Below are 22,415 nucleotides of genomic sequence, written 5' to 3'. Positions count from 1 at the left end.
GTTTTCAGCACCATTTCATTTACAATGAGAGTCATTATAAGAGATAGACAGTAAGTGATTGCTTTTGAATTTGAAGCTACTATGTTCATATCCAGTGACTTATTTTTGGTGCTATATCAGGGATGGTTTTTTGCTCCTTTGAATGTATTCGGTGGCTTTAACACAGATTTCATTAAGCAAGCAAGCAAGACATTGAGGGCCTGGAGCGTGTTCAAAGAAGGGCGACAAAGCTGGGGAAGGATCTGGAGCACAGGGCTTATGAGGAGTGGCTGAAGGAGCTGGGATTGTTCAGTCTGGAGAACACGAGGCTCAGGGGAGACCTCATTGCTCTCTGTAACTACCTGAAGGGAGGTTGTAGTGAGCTGGGGGTTGGCCTCTTCTCTCATGTAACTGGTGATAGGACCAGAGGGAATGGCTTCAAGCTGCACCAGGGGAGATTTAGGCTGGACATTAGGAAATGCTACTTTTCTGAAAGAGTGGTCAAGCATTGGAATGGGCTGCCCAGGGAGGTGGTGGAGTCACCGACACTGGAGGTGTTCAAGGAACATTTGGATGTTGTGTTGAGGGACATGGTTTAGTGAGAACTATTGGTGATGGGTGGGTGGTTGGACTGGGTGATCTTGAAGGTCTTTTCCAACCTTGGTGATTCTGTGATTCTATGATTCTGTGAAGCAGGAGTTTGATACAAGGCAGGTTTGTTTTTGCTAGAATATCCTGTCAGAGTCTGTTTTAGGGACAATTAGAGGTACCCTTCTTGCCATGTTCTACTTAGACCAGACATCCATAGTCAGCACTGCGTGAGCCTATGGGATGTGATTACAGTCCCCGACAGTGAGGACAAGAGCACCCTTTATTTCAGGGCCATGCCCCGTTGGGTTCAGATGGAGTTGCAGAGTTGTAGAACCTAACCCTGCAGCCATCTTTGAAAATCAGCCTTGAGAACTTGAATGCAGATTAGTTTGGCTGTGAATTTTGTTATGTGCATGGAAAACCAGCTAGAGCAGTATAAATAACAGATAATGAGCAGCAGCTGGCAGATAAATGACCACACAAATCTGTGGGAAGAGGCAATGTGACAAGCCAGCAGGAGCTGGGATACATCAGGAACCTGTTATGATTCACCTTACTTAACACCCACCTGCCTTCACAGCCAGTGCTGCACTGGAATAGAAGCAGAGCAACAATTCAAAAGATTCTCAGAAATAAAAGTGGAAAAGAGCAAATTAAAGCAGGAGCCTTCCTGTTCACCCTTTGCCTGCAGCCCTTCACTTGGGCCAGTGCCAGCCCCACTCCTCTGGCAGCTGAGGGGCCACGTGGCTGCACTACCAGATGCAGCTCTGCAGCTCACAGCCCCCATTCCAGAAGGCTCAGGTTGTAATCAGTTTTTGTTTAATATTGGCCCCTGTGGGAGAATGAAAGGGAAAAAGCAGCAGCTTTAAGAGCAGGCAGGGAGCTATGCATTGAAGAGACCCTTTTCTTCTTGTTGGGTGCCACATCTGGAGCTGGTCACCAAGAAGGCAAAGGACAGCCAATTCCTTCAAAATCAGTAGGTCATCACTGTCATCTCTGCTTTCGGGCCCTTCCATAGCCAAAACACAATGAGCAGGCCCTGAAGGTACTGGAAACTGTGCAGCAAATCATTTTGTGATCCACCTTGCTGTTTCAGCCTACATTTCTAACAGCATTACTAATTATTCCAGGAAAAACATGTTTTTCCCTTCAGTTCGATGCAGCCACCATCTGCTGTGCACATATACTTTTGTTTTCTTCCATAACGCTTTTCCTGAGTACACTGGGGCATGAAGCCGAGTCCTACCATGTGACTGAAAGAAAGCTGGAGACTTAATCTCCTTTTAAGAGTCTTTCTGTTGTTGAGATGTTTTATTTCTGGATAACTCAAATCAATGAAACCTTTATTGAAAGTTACCAGAGGTTAAAAACAACTAACAACCTCACAATCTGTAACTAGAAAGGGCAAAAGACTACTTATAAGTATTTAGAAATGAAAAAGAAAAAATTCTAGTGAAGGAGAGGCTATTTGTTGGGAAGAGGTGATAAAAGTACTGATGCAAAAAAGGAAGAAGTATTCACTAGTTATTTCTGTTCTGCACTTGGAAACAAGCGATACAACATGTTTACATGGCCAGGGATTTTGAACTACTTTTATTTGCCGACAGTCAAGAGAGTTTTCAATCTGAACATGCAGTTTTTAAATGAATAAACCAGCTAATTTGTACTCTGCTGTGTTAAACTATCTGTTTGCATGGATCTTTGTCTTGTGATTGTGAATCATTTTCTGGGTGGGCAATGAGATTGTGTTTCATGAGCACTAAACCGTCTGTGCTCAAAAGGGCAAGGGGGATATCCAGGATAATTACAGGCTGATTATCCTGACATTGCTACCAAGCAGACTAACAGCAATACTGAGATGAGAGTCAGTTGATAAAGGATTAAGACAGAGCAATATGATTGTCTGCCAGCACAGTTTCATGGTGTTTCGATCCTACAGGGAAACTCGTTTTCTTTCCCTGACTAGATTGCATGTATTGTAAATAAAGGTGGGCAGGGACTTAATAGACTTTTGTAAGACATTTGACTTCATGGTATGATAGAGCATCACAGAATCACAGAATCACCCGGGTTAGAAGGGACCTCAAGGATCATGAATCTCCAACCCCCAAGCCACATGCAGGGCCACCAACCTCCCCATTTAATGCTAGACCAGGCTGCCCAGGGCCCCATCCAACCTGGCCTTGAACACCTCCAGGGACGGGGCATCCACAGCCTCTCTGGGCAGCCTGTTCCAGCACCTCACCACTCTCATAGTAAAGAACTTCCCTCGACATCCAACCTAAATCTTCCCTTCTTCAACTTGAAACCATTTCCCCTTGTCCTGTTGTTATCTACCTTTTCAAAGAGTTGATTCCCATCCTGTTTGTAAGCTCCCTTTAGGTACTGAAAGGCTGCAGTGAGGTCACCCCACAGCCTTCTTTTCTCCAGGCTGAACAAGCCCAGCTCCCTCAGCCTGTCTTCATAGGGGAGGTGCTCCAGTCCCCTGATCATCTTCATGGCTCTCCTCTGGACCCTCTCCGACAGCTCCCTGTCTTTCTTGTACGGGGGGCTCCACACCTGGACACAGTACTCCAGATGGGGCCTCACAAGAGCAGAGTAGAGGGGGACAATCACCTCCCCTGCTGGCTACCCCTCTTCTGATGGAGACCAGGATACCATTGGCCTTCCAAGCTGCAAGGGCACACTACTGGCTCATGTTAAGTTTTTCATCCATCAGGAGCCCCAGGTCCTTCTCTGCAGTGACCCTACGGACAAAAGCATTACCAAGTAATGCTTCTGTAATGCTTGATCCAGCTTGAACAAGCATTACCCGGTAATGCTTGGTCCACACTGACTGGAGCCTGAATTCATCCAGCAATTTGTGCTACACAGATAAATCTAAATACATTTTTTTAAAAAGTAATAGAAGGAATACAGATGAGCTTATATTATAGCAACTGCAGCTGGGAGACTGCAGAACTAAATGACAAGTTTCTTCTTTTTTTTTTTTTTTCCCAACTGCTCAGCTATTGTCATAGAATGCATATAAATATTTCTTTTGTCTCCGATTTTTAACATACAGAAAGGTTCCTCTGTAAGCCATTTAAAAGCTGGATAAATTGCAGTATGATGACAAATAACAAGCTCTTCCTGCTTAATTTGTCAAGAAAGGAAATCAAAAGGTGATGCCATTACAGCTTTCATATGCAGAACAAGTAGGTATTAAATGACTGTTGAAATAATGATAATGGTAATTATCAATAGCTAATCTCAATTGCAGTGATGTCTGGAAAGAGCCCATCATACTGTGAACGAAGTCCCAGCATGCAGTTGTCCAGTCTTAGACTGGAGACTGATTCGCAAAGCCAGAGCATCTAAGGAGGAAAGCCTCACTAGGAGGGTTCTTTTACATTCAGAAACTTTTCTAACTAGTTTTTAATAGTAGGTCAGTACTAAAATTAGCCTTTTTTAGGCAGTTTTACTGAGACTGCCTCTGATTGACTGGGCTTTCTAACCTAGTGTATTGCTTCACTCCTGCAAACTGCATAGGGTTGGCTGTGGCTGCAGTACTTAAATTTTCCATATATAAGGTTTGATATTGCTTTTCAGTGCATCTTTTCTTGTCATATATTCTTGCTTTCTTGGTTTCTGGGTGTCACAGTTTCAAGTGTGACAGGAAAAGGGGAGGGTTTCCCTTCCCTTTTCACCCTCTCATCCCCCTCTCAGGAAGAAGGAAAAGAAAGAACACAGAACAACCCAATTAAAATAAAGAGAGAGAAAAAACTTACTACAAATGGTAGAAGAATGAAAGATAACAAGAAGAAAAAGTGTTACAATTAATAAAACAAGTAAAATGGGAGAGAGGGAAGTTTCAACTATTCTGCTTGCTGTGCTGCCAGAAACTGGAAAGGCCATTCACCCCCACAGTTCGGCATCAAGTTACTCTGAGGTATACATTGAATATTCTCATTTTCTTGCATTATCATGGAATCATAGAACGGCCTAGGTTGAAAAGACCTCAAAGATCATCTAGTTTCAGCCCCCCTGCTGAAGGCAGAATTGCCAACTACTAGAGCAGGTTGCCCAAAGCCACATCCAGCCTTGATGGATGGATCAGCCTTGATCCACTACGCAAATATAGGTTCCTGAGCAAAAGCAATCCCAAGAATTGGCTTGCCCTTGCTTAAGGCCAGGATGACCCACAGTTTTCCACAGTATGTTCTTCGCATGTACTATAGGGACCTTTCCCCCTTCTACAGTAAGTACAACGCTGAATTGGGCAGGGCTATTTTGGCTGGCAGACTCCCAAGTATTGACTAGCAAAGTAGCTTCTGCTAGATGTTTATTCCAGTGCTTGCATGTTCCACCACCCATTGCTTTCAGCATGGTTTTTTACAGACTGTTGTCTCACTCAGTTTTCTCAGAAGCTAGTGATAGGAGATAAGATATATCCATTCAGTGCCATGCTTTTTGGCCCATGTGTTTATGAGAGTGTTTTTTAAATGAGTCCCATTATCTGAGTCAATTCTGTTTGGGGTACCATGTTGCCATAAGACCTGTTTTTGAGGCCTAATATAGTGTTACAGGCAGTGGCATGAGGGACAGGATATGTTTCAAGCCACCCAATGGTTTCTTCCACCATATACCCTTGTTTTCTTGGTTTGTGGGGTACCATATCCACTATACATAGCAATAAACTTGGTAACGTGGGGAAAAAAAAAGAAAAAAAGAAGAAAAGAAACTCATAGAATTATAGCAATCTAGTTTCCTACAAAAGCTGTACCTCAACAAGGAAGATAACATGATAAAAACTCCAGCCATGGAATTCAGTACATTAACAGAAACACTGCTGTCAAGAGCAGAAAATGTGCTTATATAACAGTTATCTGCAAATGGTTACAGCTGCTGTTGATGTTAATCACTCTGAACAGTTCATGGAAGCGCTAAATAAAGAGCTATTCTTACTAACAGCTGTCCAAAAAAAAAAAAAGAGAGAATTTCCTGAAGCTCTGGGCTGAGTTCTGGTACAAGGGGCATTAAGGGGTTACACTGGATTTTCACCATCATTGCCAGGAGTACAGTTGTAACTCGGTGTCTAGTTAATTGTCCTGACAAGGATGCAGAGCTGGCCTGGTTAAGTAATTTGGTCTGTAAGGAAGAAGGGGGTTGCGTGAGGAAGGAGCTAATGCATGTTCTCATGTACACTGCTGCCGCGGAGCTGTCTTGTGAAGAGCGGCTCTGTCAATCTGTGAACAATAGTTTATTCCATCTGGAACAGGAACTCATGCGTGGCCATATTTCAAAACAATTTGGAATGTTCAAGTTAATGAATGTTTTCTTTAAGCAATAGCAAATACAGCAGTACATTTTTAGAGGTGGTTTTGCATCCAGTGGTCCTGAAGTGTTACACAATTGTAAGTCATCTGAAAGGATGGATGTTGTTGGTTCCCTTTCATATACAAGATAACAGAAGGCTGGAGCACATTCAGATTTAAAATTGTGAGTTTGCTCCCTTGTAGGGCCCGTGCCTCTATTGCTACAGGGAAAGTGTCAGGGCATACACTCAAACAGCAGCACTCCTAGGGGATTTAGTCCAAATTCAGCTAGAAGAAGATGGAGTTGAATACAGACAGTGTCTTTTGATCAAATATTTAAGTGGAAGGATTGTGCTGTCTAGACTTTTCCTCTGATTTGTGGGAAGAGCTGCAACTGGTCTTTGGCAACCACAGCCAGGATAAGATAGCCTGCTCTTTGTAAGAGCAGAACTTGTCCACCATTGCTCAAGAGAAGAGATTTCCTGTTACAAATCCCCCAGAGGGTTGTCCATCGTTAATCTGCGTCTGTTACAAAACCACTGTGGGAAAGAAAACCTAAAACATGAATAAAGCAAAAAGCAAATCTCTCAGCACTCTTGGGAACATTTGGCAAGCTGAGCATTTGCAGCACCTGTCCCAACCAGACTTACTGAAACTGGTTATTGGCTCAGAGAGGTCCTAATTTAGTACATCACAGCAAGTTTTGTAAGCTATTAATTATAGACTGCAGTAATTGGATGTTTCTTAAGTGATTCATAAGATTAACTTACAGTGTTTTGCTTACTTTTGCTTCTGCAGCCCAGCAACTTTCCTTACAAGGAAGAGATCATGGCTGTGAACCCCACGTGCCTGGTTGTGATTATACTCCTTTTCATAAGCATCATTTTAGCTTTTAAGGTAAGTCCATTTGTATACATTTACTTCTGGTCATGCATGAATTGTCCTCTTTGAGTGTCCTTGCTTCAAAGACAGATGAGGAACTACAGGCTAGTCAGTATGACAACTACAAAAGCAAAATAAGACATTATGGAGAAAAAAAACCCAGCAGAAAAACTCACATACAAACTGAAAAACATATAAGCCACAATGGGGAAGCATGGGAGAGAGCTCATGAGACATGAATCCCTTGAAGGAGTGAACAAAAGAGAGACTGTTAAAACAGACTTCTTGGTTTTTCAAAAGGTGTTTGGCAGAGCCTCTCACTAAAGGCTTTAAAAAACAAACAAATAAAATTAAAAAAAAATTAGCACCCTCAGATATGTAGGGAAAGATCCTCTTATATTATGTAGCTAGGAAATAAAGGGTAAATCACTAGTTCTTTACAACAGAAGACACATACTTCAATACATTCATAGAATGTTTGGTAAAGGGAATGAAGATCTAGTGACATTTATTTTTTTAATATCATTCAAAATAGGGAAAAAAAACAGCTGAGAAAGGTACAGTTAAAAAGATTCAAGCATTCCCTCTGGGAGTGACAGCATAGAGGACTGGTGGATGAAGTTGCCAAGCCGCTACCCATCATCTTTTTAAAGGTCATGGCACTCTGGTGAAGTTCTCATTTGTTGGAAAAGGGGAAACATAACCCCTGTTTTCAAGAAGGGAAAAAAAAGAAGATCCAGCTAACTACAGGTCAGTCAGTCTCACTTCTGTACCAGGCCAGATCATGGAGCAAATCCTCCTAAAGGCCCTACTAAGGCACATGGAAAATAAAGATTAGGTGATTGGTGATAACCAACATGACTTCACCAAAGGCAAGTAATGTCTGACAAACTTGGTGGCCTTTTATGATGGAGGTACAGCCTCAGCAGATAAAGGAAAAGCAATTGATGTCATCTATTTAGACTTGTGCGAAGCGTTTGATGCTGTCCTGCATGACATCCTGGTTGTACAATTGGAGAAAAATGGATTTGATGGATGGGCCACTTGCTGTATAAGGAATTGGCTGGATGGTAGCATTCAGAGATTTGCAGTCAACAGCTCAGTGTGCAAGTGGAGACCGGTGACAAGTGATGTTCCTCAGGGATTGGTACTGGGACTGATGTTATTTAACATCTTTGTAGGTGACATAGACAGTAGCATTGAGAAGGCCAACCATATCCTGGGTTGCATCTAGAGAAGTATGACCAGCAGGTCAACAGAGGTGATTCTGCCCCCCTACTTTGCTCTCATGAGAACCGACATGGAGTGCTGCATCCAGTTCTGGGGCCCCCAACACAAGAAGGACATGGAGCTGTTGGAGCAGGTCCAGAGGAGGGATATGAAGATAATCAGAGAGCTGGAGCACCTCATCAGAGAGGCTGAGAGAGTTGGGGCTCTTAAGCCTAGAAAAGAGGAGGCTCAAGGGGGCCAGGAAAGTTTGGAAGGGACTTTTTATAAGGGCATGTAGCAACAGGACAAGGAAAAATGCTTTTAAGCTGGAAGAGGGTATATTTACACTGGATATTAGGGAGAAATTCTTTACTGTGAGGGTGGTGAGACACTGAAACAGGTTGCCCAGTGAGGTTGTGGATGCCCCATAGCTGGAAGCATTCAATTCCTGGCTGGATGGGACTTTGAACAACCTGGAGAGGGAGGTGTCCATGCCTATAGTAGGGGGGTTGGAACTAGATGATCTTCAAGGTCTCTTCCAACCCAAACCATTCTATGATTCTATGGTTGTCCCTGGGATGGCAAAAGGGAACAGGGAATAATGATGTAATTGCTGTTGGTTTTGTGTCAGATTAGCTCTTGATCTTCCTCTGCAGAGCAGCTACACATGAGGTTCATGAGGTTAGAGACATTCTGAAGAGCTGGGGTGGGATGTTTCTTCCACACAGCATGAATAGAGAAAGTTATTGAAAGAAAAAAAAAGAAAAAAAAAAAGGTGAAGGTGGATTAAGGTAGTGGATTAAGATGATGTTGGAAGTTATATCCAGTTTTATTTTGTGATTTAGAAATTTAATTTAATTGGCTTTGCCCATGTATATGTTCACAGCAGTAGAGTTGTCTTTTTTTTCATTTCTGAATGTGTAGATCTTCCAGATTGCAAAAGGAATACGCTCTTTAAAACTCCTGGATATGAATGTAATTGTGCTTTTATCCCAGGTGGGTTGGATATGTTGTAAAATAAATATGACAAGGATGTCTAAAACTCATCAGATGTAGAGAAGGCTAAGGTACTTAATGAGTTCTTCTCCTTGATCTTTACTGACTATCAGGCTTCCCAAGACTCTAGTGTCCCTGAACTTCCAAGCAAGGTTTGGAAGAGCAAAATCCCTCTCAATTTAAAAGCGAAGCAAGTCCAAGACCGCCTCCTGAGGCTGAATGTATACAAATCTATGGGGCTAGATGATAGGTATTCCAGGGTCCTGAAGGAGCTGGCTGATGTGGTTGCCAGGCTGCCCTCCATCATATTTTAAAGTGGCTGTCAGGTGAAGTACCCAGTGACTAGAAAAAGGGAAACATCACTCCCATTTTTAAGAAAGGGAGAAAAGAAGACTTGGGCAACTACAGACTGGTAAGCCTCATGTCTGGAAGATCATGGAGAAAATCCTCCTGGAAGAGATGTTAAGATACATGTGATATGAGGAGGTGATCTGAGACAGCTAGTGCAGCTTCACCTGTGCAGGGCACACTGTGGCTGACCATTCTGGTAGCCTTCTATGGAGTAACGGCATCTGCAGACCAAGGAAAAGCAACTGATGTCATCTGCCTGGACTTGTGCAAGGCCTTCGACATGGTCCTTCAACGTATCCTTATCTCTAAATTGGAGAGACGTGGATTTGTTCAGTGGATAAATTTTTGGCTGGATGGTGATAGCCAGAGGATTGTTGTCTATGGCTTTACATCCAGGTGAAGGCCAGTCATGAGTGATGCCCCCTAGGGGGAGACAGGGAGAAGAACTCATGGAGAGCGGCCCTGCAAAAAAGGACTTGGCGATTTTGGTGTATGGAAAGATGGACATGAGACAGCAGTGTGCACTTGCAGCCCAGAAGGCCCATACTATCCTGGGCTGCATCAAAAGAGGGGGGACTAGCATGGAAGGAACGGTGTTCTCCCCCTCTATTCCACCTTTGTGAGGTCTCATCTGGAGTAGTGTGTCCAGGCCTGAGGCCCCTAGTACAGGAGGAATGTGGAGCTGTTGGAGTGGATTCAGAGGATGGCCATGAGGATGATTAGAGGGCTGTAATATCTCTCTTATAATGAAAGGTTGAGTAAATTGGGATTGTTTAACTTGGGGATGAGAAGGCTCCAGGGAGACTTCATTGTGAACTGTTTGAATGGCGTTTACAAGTAGGAGGAGGACTGACTTTTTACGCAGGTAGATAGTGATAAGACAAGGGGGAATGGATTTAAACTGAAACAGGGAAGATTTAGTTTAGATGTTAGGAAGAAATTCTTCACTTGGAGGGCAGTGAGGCATTGGTACAGGCTGCCCAGAGAAGCTCTGAAAGCCCCATGCCTGGAGGCATTCAAGGCCAAGCTTGATGGGTTCTTGTGTAGTCTGATCTAGTGGTTGGCAACCCTGCCCACGGCAGGGGGTTGGAACTAGATGATCTTTAAAGTCTCTTCCAACCCAAGCCATTCTATGATTCTGTGATTCTATGATTATAAAAGAAATACAAATAAAATCGGAATAGCAAAAACTAACCACTACGCAAAAAAAGAATTACTGAGAAATTAATAGTGAAAAAATTTATTCTATTTTAAAGTTGCTAGCGTATCCTTTTCAAAGAGAAAATTGCCTTGTTAGATTGAAATATTAGTTAATATTCCATTTTTGTATTGAAGCTCTTTATGGCCAGGATTATTACAGACTATTGCTTTTCTTAATGTTCATTCTAGCAATATATTATTGTGCAAATGAATCACAAATATATGACTCACACAGAAACACACACTAAAATCAAGTTAGCATTTTAATTTGAATTTCTTGTGTTTCCAGAAAAGCTGTTATGTAGATTTTTGGAGTCAGCTGCATGAAAAGAAAGCTGGACACTATCACATGTATCACACTTTATCGCTGATAGACTTAACAGGTGGTACCAAGTTTTTGAAACTGGAAAGGTGCTGTGCATAAAAATATGCTTTAGCCCCCACTGCTGCTGGAGCTGGACTAGGAATAAAGAGAGAAATCAAAACACTGTAACCTAGGAAAAGCTGCACTAGGAAAAGTTGCATTAATCTGGTGGGAAATATGAAACATAATCAGAAGATGAATCAGAAATGTTTGGTATCAGGACACTTTTATTTTAGGTGCAGCTACTTTTATTTGGAGCGTAGCTACCCATAAAGGAAAACACTCATGAGCAGAAATCAAGATATACACATATTAGATAGTGGTTTTGTGCTTTGTGCATGAAACTGTAAGAAGGAGGGACAAAAGAGGGTAGTAAGAATGAGAGGCAGCCAACCACACACAGGCACTTGTCTTTACAGCTCTCACTTGGATCCCAAGTAGCTAACGGATATTTCAGATGGATGGATGAATATTTCATGCCAAGGCAGAGTCTTTTCCAGAGCAGACCAAAATGTGTTATACCACTTACTGTCTTTGTTTGGAAACAGAATTGAAGTTACATTCCATGAAACACAGATCTTTCCTATCTGGCTGAGCAAGGACATCCAGCAGTACAAAAGTATGTACACAGAACTTCAAGTAGCATATTTGAAGCATATAAAGCACAGCAGCTTTTGGACTGCACCCCTCTCTGCAGCTGCTTTGGTGAATGGGGCCTTGGTTTCCCCTGACAGCTTCAGCTGTTGAAATAGAAACCCTGGGACTTCAATCTGCCCTTCCCAGCCAGGGCAAAGCCTCCAAGCCCAAATCAGCCTGAGCTGGTAAGCACAAGCACAACCAAAATAAACTCCTCCCCCAGGCTTCTCTGAGCGCTCTGTGGCTGCTGAAGATGGCCTTTTCTCCTTCTCCCTGTTGGCCTTTCTTTTGCTCAAAGTAGGTAGGAAGAGGCAGCCTAGAGATTTTCCAGTTCAGTGAGACAGTGTCAGCAAACTGTTAACCTGGTCTCTGTGATATGCATATAAGTTGTCTGTACAGACTGGTGAGACTGGAAATGGACCACCCCCGGTGGACCTCAGCAGGTGGGAAAGGATACTGCTCACTACATTTTGGGCTCAACAGCAGAGATCCAGTGACCTTTATGTAAGGCCACTTCCAAATGTGAACATCAGACTCCCAGGAGAAAACTGGTGTGTTGCCAGCTCTGTGGTGTGCATCTTCACTCCAAGAGCTAAAGTGGACCTCATCCTCTGAGATCCTCATGCATCTAGGCTGCAGGGCTAGAACAGCAGCTGGAAGGTGAAGCAGTTGCATGTGCATATATTGAAGTAAAATACGAGTAAGACATACAAGGAGTGGCTGAGGTCCCTGGGTTTGTGCAGAGCAGAGGAGCTGAGGGGAGGCCCGATGACGGCTGCAGCTCCTCACAGGGAGCGGAGGGGCAGCGCTGAGCTCTGCTCCGTGTGACAGCGACAGGGCCCGAGGGAACGGCATGGAGCTGCGTCAGGGGAGGGGCGGGTGGCGGTCAGGGACAGGGGCTGCAGCGGAGGGCGGCGGGCACGGAACGGGCTGCACGGGGCAGTGGAGGACAGTGGGCACGGCCCCATGCCGGAGTTCAGGGAGCGTTTGGGCAGCGCTCAGACACGGGTTTGGAATTTGGGGTGATCCTGTATGCAGGCAGCAGCTGGATTTGATGATCTTTGTGGGTTCCTTCCAACCTGGGATATTCTATGAGTCTGTGATTCTACGATACGTTCACCACATATAACAGAATGAGAGAATTCAAAAATAAATCTCCCGATAACTTTTCCCAAGGAGTCTGAAATGGAGCTTCCCTCAGTTTGGATTTGAACAGAAGGATTGTAGAGATTGGTTTGCAAATAAGTGGCTTTACTGTGCACATGTTTCTTGTGAAGGTGTGCCACGTCTGCACAGAAGTGTCCTGCATTCGGCACTCTGCTCTGTACTCGCTGTTATGCCTCTCTCAGTGCACTCTGAGCACTGAAAGCCACTGAGGGACTTTGTATTGTTTGTAATTAGCAACAGTGGCATCGCTACTTAATTCTGGAAAGAGACACAGTCCTTCATTTACACAGCTTGTTGCAGTAGGCCGTGGCTCACAGAGCCCACAGCTCAGGGTGCAGAGCCAGCCTGACCTCCTCAGCACTGACGTGTCTTGTCCTCACTTGATGGTAGAAAGTAACATTCCCAAGTCATCCAGGGCCATAAAGAAGAGGAAGCAGGCTTACTGGATTCTAGCCAGCTCGGTCCAAGTGGAAAAAAAAAAACCAACACCCTCTTCCTGATGTGCAGTCGAGTGATCTGTGAGTCATGTGGCATCCTAAAAAACAGCTCGTATGTGACTGCTCTGGAGGGGAAGGAGGCGCAGGGCAGCTGAAGAGGATACGAGGGTTTTGGAAGGTCATCAGTGCAAGTGAGTCACAAAATATGACTCACTCAAGAGAGATGCACAGGCAAATCCAATCAGTGCTAGCAGTTTAACTTTGCATACACTAGGTTTCTGGAAGGACTGCTATGCAGAGCCTGCTAAGTAAAGATTTAAGATGGGCATTATCAAAACACATTGTTTTCATCATTGTTGTGTGTGGCTGTGTGAGAAGCAGAAAACTCCAGAGATAACTGCGTAGCCTCACTCTATCAGCCTTGCTCTGGGCATGCTAAGGATCTGAGCCCAGCTGGTCCACATGTGTTCTTGTCTCCTCTCTCATCCAGCCACTTTGCTCCTCTCTGCTGGCCAGACTGGAATTTGTCCTGCTGGCAGAGGAGTTGCTGGATGTGTACACTTTTCCTAACCATTTTAAAAAGAGCTGGAGACTCCTAGTTCTTTGCCAGGCAGCAGCCTTATCCCAAGCTGAGTGAGCTCCAAGAACAAAAACAGCAAAACAGCAGTTTATGATCCTGTGGTAGGATTATTGCTGCAATAACTTTTTTTTTCTTCATACGGAATATGTAATATTTTTATATTCTATTATAATAATAAAGGTTAAAAGGAGGGGAATGATTTCAGATGTCAGTAAATACTTTTACACTGGCAATTTTCTCTGGTCAGGCAAGAATAAGAAGACCCCTGGCCCTTTCAGTTATATGTAATGCATTGATTTAATCTCAGATTAAACGGAGTATTGAAAAAATGCACATGATTTATGAGATCTTTACGTAGTCACCTGCCAGGCTTGCACTCGCAAAATAGGAAGGGATTCCTGTAATTTGCTCGATGATGCTTCAGTCTCCAGCCTGCTTGCACTCATTTTACTGGGGTTTGCTTCAACTTCTAGTACCACTAACCACCCAGCAGTGATGCTTAACAGCCTTACCATGGAGGAGCCCAGAAGTGATTTCTATTTACATTTTACTATCATCCATGAGGTATTCTGTATCTGCTACACATTATCTCATGTGTACATTCATTTTATATTTTAAAACTTACTCCTGGTAGTGTGCAACATTTCATGCATAGCTTTGAGATGTCTGACTGAACTCACGTATCTCTGTATTTAGGGAGGCATAGGAAAGAAAGTCTGTGTATGTGATGTGCACATTTCAGTAAAATGGGGGTTATATACACAAAGTGATGTTATTTTACTTACATTCAAGCCCAAAGAAACTGATGTTTCTTTTCAAAAAATTAGTCCATAATAAGTGTGCTGTAATACTAAGTATCTGTAAACAGTAAATTCTACTCAGATAGGTCTGGACTGTCTAAATGAAGCAGCTTTCTCAGTCCAACCCAAGTCTCCATAAACTCCTGCCCACTGTGAGGTCTGGTGTCAGATGACTTGCTGAATTCCTAGATATGCTTACAGACACTGCAGCAAGCAGGCTTATATTCATATTTGTATTAGTATTTTACTGTTTAACTGCCCTGCTTTGTATATGGAGCATTGAAGAGACCAGCTCACCCCACACTGCTCTGCCTGATCTTTCTGTGTCTGTTCCTTCTAGTCACAAGACTAAAGCAAGCACACAACTTAAAGAGCATCATGGAAAGCTTCCTTTGTAATACGGCCTTTCATAAAGACAAAGAACAAAGAGTCACGAGGCTAAATTTTTAGTACTAAAAGAAAGTTTGAGAATCACGTTTACATTTTTCTCAGTGTTTGTTTGCATTGAACTTGCAGTCTTCATGCTCTCCTTCTGTTCTTAATGCCATGCCAGGGCTTTTGCTCAGTCCAGGATCCAATTTGCACAAATCTGTGGCATGAAAATGTATATGGTTTATTTTCTGTACATAATGATATAACACTTCTCTTTACAGGGTTACTTGATAAGCTGCGTGTGGAACTGTTATCGATACATTAATGGCAGAAACAACTCAGAAGTGTTGGTGTACATTACCACCAATGACACTGCGGTAAGGATGCCAGACCACAGAGAAAACCTTTCTCTAATATTCTATTTTATATCTTCGTTGTCTGTTAATTTCTGACTCCTTAGTTAACCATCTTAATTCTTTTGAGAGTTGTCATCCATTGGTTTTGTTTAGGCTTGAGATTTAACAGCCTGGTGCTCTGTGGTTGAAATGGCACCTGTTGCTAAAATTTTATTTTATGTATATAGTCCAAAGAATATGTGTTAAACATCAACTACAGCTGACTTCATCATCCCAGGAATGCTGCCAGCCCTGAGTTCTCCAGCTGTGTGATAATCCCTTATTAAGCTATGAAATGGCACGAGCCCCCCCTGCACTCTGAGGGACACAACTGGGCCGTTCAGCCTGGAAGACAATCCCATGGAATGTCCCAGCTGAAGCTATTATCTACACAGTGTGGGGCATGATTAGGAACCAGGGATGCCATTGTCTACACCTGCTGTGAGGTGTGGATGTAGTTAGAGAAACTGTGATTTAGGACACTCAGCACTTGGCATAGCACCATCACAGAGTGTCTAAAAAGCGACACAAGTTCGGTGATCCATCTCTCACTACATCATTATTCTGTACAGCAAGGAAACGGAATGAAACAGAGCAACATGAAAAAAGTTAATCAATGAATTTTAACCACAAAGGATGGCAGATGTCAGTTCACTTTGTAGCAATTCAGTGCTCATCGATTATGTGCAGTGCTACTGCTAAGTGATTTCTTGCTGGTTGTAGAAGGCACTGAAGGAAAGAGGCAAGAAGGAGTCCCCAGAAAGAGCCAGTTGTGTTTGCAGTGATCTCTGTGGAGCTACCACATGGTTCCACCTAAGCCACACATGGAGGGCACTGTGCCAAATCAGTCCCTGGGTGAATCCACTACTTTATGTAATTAGTTTACATAATTTGTATAACAGAATCATAGCAGCATGAGTTTGGTTCTTTGGAGTACCCTGAAGGGAACCTACACCCAGGAGGGGAGTAAACTCTTCAAAAGGGCTGACAATAGCAGGACTAGGGGAAATGGATCCAAGTTGAAGGAGGGAAGATTTAGGTTGGATGTTAGGGGGAAGTTCTTTACTAGAAGAGTGGTTAGGCCCTGGAACGGGCTGCCCAGGGAGGTTGTGGATGCCCCGTCCTTGGATGTGTTTAAGGCCAGGTTGGACGGGGTCCTGGGCAACCTGATCTGAATGTGTATGTTTGGTGGCCCTGCCAGGCAGGGGGGTTGGAACTACATGATCCTTGGGGTCCCTTCCAACCCGGGTGATTCTGTGATTCTGTGATTGTCTTCCTCAGGTTTTCTGAAAGCGTGTGTGGTCTCCACGCACTGAGACATTAGGTCGACTGTTATTAGAATGAGTGATTTCCTGTGCAGCCACAAAGGCTAGGAAACTTCAACTGCTTGCATGTCAAAGCAGTAGCTCTTGCATTTGTCTCCAGTATCTGGAGCTTTAAGAAAAGCATAAGAAATGTTACAGGCTATTATCAGAGCTGGCAACTAGGACATTTAGGTGTACAAATATGGGTTTATTAAAAACTAAGAAATATTACTACATTCTTTAGGGGAATCTACTTTGAGTAAAACCAGGAGTTTTATGTGAAATGATTTTGATAGCTCCTTTGTTCAGCTTGTGGGTGGCTGTAACTCATCTTCAAGCATTGCTGACTTCACAAGCCACAGAGCTGGCAGGCTCACTGGTGGCAAAATGCCAGCTGAGCTATCTAAAAACCTCGACTTACCAACGCTTTTTAAAACCTGCGTTAAAAGCATATATTACACTGCTGCCTTTGCAAAGCAGACGACTGCTTTTCAGAGATATGTGGTTACAAAACTTCTCTCAGTGCTTCTGTAGTTAGCCTGTAATTATGCGTATATCTACCAAAGAGATCTGAGCTGCCTCCTCATTTTTTAATTCCTTGTAAGTGTTTCTGTGAGGAAAGACAGCCCTTATATATACTTCTATACAGATGGCATATTCTTGCACTGAGATTTTAATGTAACTTTGTTTACCTTGATCTTACAAGACAGCTCTGGCAGATGTAGGTTTTGGGAAAGGCTGCACGTCCTTGGCTAGTGCCCTGACCATTGTACATTTCATTCATGTGACTGTGGTCAGAATCTCTTGCTTTCAGCTATGATGTATTTTTGTTCATTCTTCGTAAGTAAGCTCAATGCAATGACCTTAGATCAAGTCCTATGGAAAGTACTGGTTGGGATTTCTCAGCTGTCACTTTCACCACGAAATTCTAGTTCAGGAGTACAGAAGTGCTAAAGAGCTGTGCTGCTGGGGAAGAGTTCCACAGGCCCAAAGGGGCAAAAGGACAGAGAGTCACTACTTGTCTGGGTTTAGGGATGGCAGCAAGATTCAGTAAAACCCATGCCTGACTGCTTCTCTCCAGTTCCTTCACCTCAAAGTTTCACAGCCTCTCTCCACCTTATGAACACCCTTCCCAGACAAACTGCATGGACACCTGCCAGTGCAGTGCTCTCAGGGACGTGATGGAAGAGGTGACGCGCTCCTGAGCAGCCTTTCTTACTTCTGCTTATTGCTAAACTTCAGCAGAGAATAACAGTTTGTAGGGCTAAATCCTCATCACTTTCCATTATGAATGAGAAGATTCAAGAAGATTATGCTCTTCCTCTATTCCCCAAGTGGTGGGCTGGAAAAGATTTTTTGTCCTGTGCATAGAGTGAAAGAGATGAGCAAAAATCCCTTTTCACATAATTTTTAAAAGTGACCTCAAAACAGCTGGAAAAAAAGAAATATCAAAGTGAAGTGTGGAAGAATGGGGCTTAGAAAATTGAGCGCTGGGGACTTCGGAGATTTTAGGAATCTTGAAGAAACACCAAGAAATTTGGAAGTGTTCTGATAGGTCACTCTTGTCTGTTGAATTGTATAACATTCCTTCCACACTGAAGTGCATTCATGTATAAAACAATACGTTTTCATTCTCTTTGATGCTGGGAAAGTTCTTTTGGCATGGCCCCTCACCCCAACATGCCCTTAAATTATAAACTACAAGTTTCTTAAAAAATGTGGGTCCATCTTGCCCTCTGCTTCAAAATAAATCTGTAATTTTTGGAATCAAACCTGCCACATGAATTCCAACAGAGCTGTAGATTTTATCTATTTTATCCATAGGGCATATTGTATTCAGGAATCATTTTTTGGTTTTTGTTTTTGTTTATGTATGTGTCCACTTATCATCTGCATTAGCTGAAACAGCATCAATCTGTGCAAACGGAAGTGAAAATCTGAGCTTAAATATGGGATTGGATTTAATATTCGGTTGTTTCCCTTCCTTCTTTTTGTGGCTTAATTCTCATGTAACTTAAAACGTGAGAACAAGCAAAGTGTAGACTGTTTCTAGGGGGAAATTCCCGGCACAGAAATTTCCAGTTAGTTTTCCCCGATCTTAATAATAACGCTGATAGATGTGAACTGTAACTCAGTTGCTGCAGCTATTGACTACCAGATAATCTGATTTTTGTCACACAATGTAAGTGGCTTAAGCCACGCTTTTTGCAAGCCTGCCATCTGGAACAAAGGCACGTCCTCTCCACTGCTGGTTGTGAACGGGACGTTCCTGTTAACTCCATTAGGTGAGATATCCTTTTCCTGTGGCCCTTCATTTAAGTTTGACACCACAGGAATGTACCCAGCTTGGCTCCATGACAGCCAGTTTGGGGACCAGCAGGTGCTGGGCTGGGGACCCCAGCTGATTGGAAGATATCATGAAGTTATGAGCCAAAGGGTGATAGTGGCAGGTCCAGCTGTAGAAATAATGGAGATCCAGTTCTGTAACTTAGTCACAACAGCATCAATGTTGCTCAGGAACATGTAATCATCTCCCTCCTCTAAGCTTTATTCCAATGCTGCAAGAGATTTTGGCATTGCAGTAAGGTAGCTCCCACACAATGAACCACAGTAACCTGAGGACAATTTTTCTCCTTTCTCAGTCTGGGATTGCTTTTCCTGCCAGCTGCTTTGAGCACACCACGGATGAAGATTTGTTTTCTACACTAATTTAAACTGTCACAGCAGTGCCATGGAAGTGATGGTCCAGTTTGGAGATATTGCCAATTTATGAGTGCAGAAGATTACACAAAGTTATTTGTTCTCTGCAGCATGAATAGCTTCTTTGTGCTCTTGAACAGTCAGGGGATTTCATTTTGTTTGTTTTTAACCCTCGCAGTAGCTAATCAGTGAAAGTTTCATCTCCAGTCATACTGCCAGTGAGCTGTAAAGCTGTAAATCTCTCTCCTCAAACTGGGATTTGGTTACTTACATACTTCACCAAATCACTCCAATGAATCCTATCCGACACACGTTTATCTGCAATGGTTCATTTGCATTTTTTTAGCAGAGACATATTTGTACTGTTGACATGACAACCAAGTAGTTTGTAAATAATCTGCCAACACTCCTTTGTTTGTTCTCACTTTCCCAAAGCAATGGGAGACCTATTTCAGCAGTGCAGTTAGGTCTTTCATTCCTGCTAAATGATTCCTGTGAGCAGGAGGTTGGAAGAGCCAGTCTTCATGTTATTGTGTAATTCTGCATGTGTGGAAGGTGACTAGTTTATGTACAGAAGGAGAGAAGGCTCCTTAGACTCATGCCAATTAGACAGAATTGTGAGATGAAGCCCAGAAACAGACATACCATGTGCAAAAATGTTTGTTTCTGAGAGGATCTTTGGGACTTCTGATTTCCAAATCCTGAGCCAGTTTCAAGAAGGTACTCACCTGAATGGAAGACATCTCTGAGAAAACTGCTTCTTTAAAGGTTTTTGGTTTTTTTTTCCCCATAGTGCATTATAAAAATCCCAGAAACATGGCAACTCTCACCAGGTAGCTTGTCTTATGCAGTGGCCTGTATACGCAACATTATGGCTAGGCCACTAAATCAGAGGCAGGTTTTTTCCACTGATTAGCAACCACAAGCATACTTGAAAGTGAGCACACACCACAAATGAATGCTGAATGCATGACTCAACCTCTGAGCCCTTCTCAGAGCCTCAGCTGAGTGCAAGGCAGAGGAGTTTGCATCTTCCTTGGTGGAAACTGTCTGATAAAACCTGCAAGAGGAAAGCAGATAAAGAGGGAGGCAGAGAAGAAGCAACAGAGGCAAGAAGAAGGAAATAAAAAGGATGCAGGCAGATCTGCCCAGCACTTGAATGGGTGATTAATTAATGTCCACATGTAATGGTCTGTGTTAGAGACCTGAAAGTGTTTTCAAAGGCTGGATCTGTTCTGCAGAATTGGTCTTAGAACTTCAAATTGTACATTCCCACAGCAACGTCTTTAATCAGAGAATCTTCAGAGGGCTCATGTCCCATGTGGATGCCAGCACTCACATCTCTCTAATGTACGTGAGCACTTCTGCTTCTTCTGTTTGATTCTCAACTGCAGAAAAGTATGAACAGCCTGTTTCTTCCCACAAACAGCTACTCTGCTGCTCCAGCATTTCACTTTCCACTGCAGTGAAGTCATCCCTTGTCAGTTGTCCTTGAGTCTTAATGAAGAGGTTGCGTTGCTTCTTCCTTCTTCCTTTTTTTTTTTTCAACATTTCCACCTACCTATTATCTCTACTCAACTCTTTCTTCTGATATTTCCGTGTTTAAGTACAGATATTTTCTTAAAATCCAGCGTTCTCTGCTGAATTGCTTCATGCTGCCTGTTTGCTCTGTTGCTTAGTGCTGTTTGCCAATCGAACTTCTTGTTATAGGTCTCAGCTATTACCAGGTGCCTGCTATCAAAAGCCAGCTGTGCTGCTTGGAAATGGCTGTTGATGGTGTCACTATTGGGCAAATGCTGTCCTAAGATGAAAAATAATAATTCCAAAACATTTTCATTTCTCTTTACAATCACTAAATTTACATTCACTTGCAAGTAAAAGTACGAGATCAAAAACTGTTTTCCTCAATATAATCTTATTTCAGTCAAATGAAATATATCCAGTGATATTTGCAGCTCAAATACTGGAATTACCATAATGCATTAAAAAAAAAACAACCAAATGAACAAACAAACAAAAAAACAACAGTAAGAGGTTTGCATTAGAAAGAGAGAAATCTGTTTTCATTGTTCATAATTAAAGAAAAAACACAAAGAGGAGATGTGTAATTTAGTTCTTCCATTTTTTTTTTTTAAATTCAATAATTCAGAGTGTTGCAGTGCAGGAGGAAAAAAAAAAAAAGTGTTTATAAATTGACAGTGTTTCTTCACAGACCGTTTTCTAGCAGGCTTGATTCACTGCCATCGGACAGCTGCCTTTTTGTAGGCTTCAGAAAATGAGTCCAAGTCTTCAGTATAATTCTGAGGATATGTATCAGTGTGGCAAAAAAAACCAACAGTGACAGCTTAAATCCTTATTGCCAAGGATATATATGGGTTTTTCAGGTCAAGCTCAAGCCTGTGTAGTTACACAGCATAAAGAAGCATGGGGGAAGCCTGAATACACCCAAGCAAATATTGTTCAAACCAGGAAGAGTAGTGGGGCTATTGGGTTGGCCCTAGAATCCCTGCCCTTCTGTGAGGCTGCCTTCAGCTCAAAGGCGAGCTCACCCTGCTAGCTTTGCATCACATCACCTTGCTCAGAGCAAGCTGGGCCATTGCCAAGTGGAGGAGCAGCTCCCCACAAGACCCACTTGTTCTAGCCCTGGGCTCCTGTGAGCTACGCAGAGGCGGAAATAACATCAGCTGTAAGTTGGGTAGGAGGGAGATGCTGTCGATGGTGGTTCAGTAGGTGGCATTGTTCTCCTAGAGATTGCACTGAAACAAAGCTTAGAGCTTAGCAAGGCTACTGGGGAGGCTGTGCAGCTGCCATTGTTTTGCTGAGGGTGTGACAGTTGTCTAGAAGACTGACTTCCTGCAGTGAGCAGCTTCTGGTGAATTCTGGACCCTTTGTCCAGTCTGTATTCATTTTCCATAAAGGCGAGATCTTCCAGTAGAGCAGTTGCTTTCTTCCCAAGCCTCCCTCAAGACTATAGAAATCAGGCTTCCTTCCTCCGTTGCAGCCTGTCCTGGTCTGCACAGCGCTCACAGTCTCAGTCTTCTGTCTTACGAGCAGTGAGGAAAGTGACATCTGATTTAAATGAATGCCATAGCAAACTTTGCTTAACTCCAGAATGGCTGAACTGTCAGTCATGTGCCAGATTTAAAAAAAAAATT

The 22,415-nt window shown here is 43.0% G+C and overlaps 1 protein-coding gene across 1 annotated transcript in view; it reads left to right on the top strand.

Moving 5' to 3' along the window:
* The window catches only part of LAPTM4B (lysosomal protein transmembrane 4 beta), a 57,771-nt gene that overhangs the window by 21,441 nt on the left and 13,915 nt on the right, over positions 1-22,415 (top strand). The window contains 2 exon segments of the mRNA XM_048940025.1: positions 6,666-6,764; positions 15,143-15,238. Of these exon segments, the coding sequence (XP_048795982.1) occupies positions 6,666-6,764; positions 15,143-15,238 (195 nt within the window).

This window comes from Lagopus muta, chromosome 3, assembly GCF_023343835.1.
Source record: "Lagopus muta isolate bLagMut1 chromosome 3, bLagMut1 primary, whole genome shotgun sequence".
Classification (NCBI taxonomy): Eukaryota; Metazoa; Chordata; class Aves; order Galliformes; family Phasianidae; genus Lagopus; species Lagopus muta.
The sequence above is the reverse complement of the archived record's forward strand: the minus strand, read 5'-3'. Positions and strand labels throughout refer to the sequence as shown.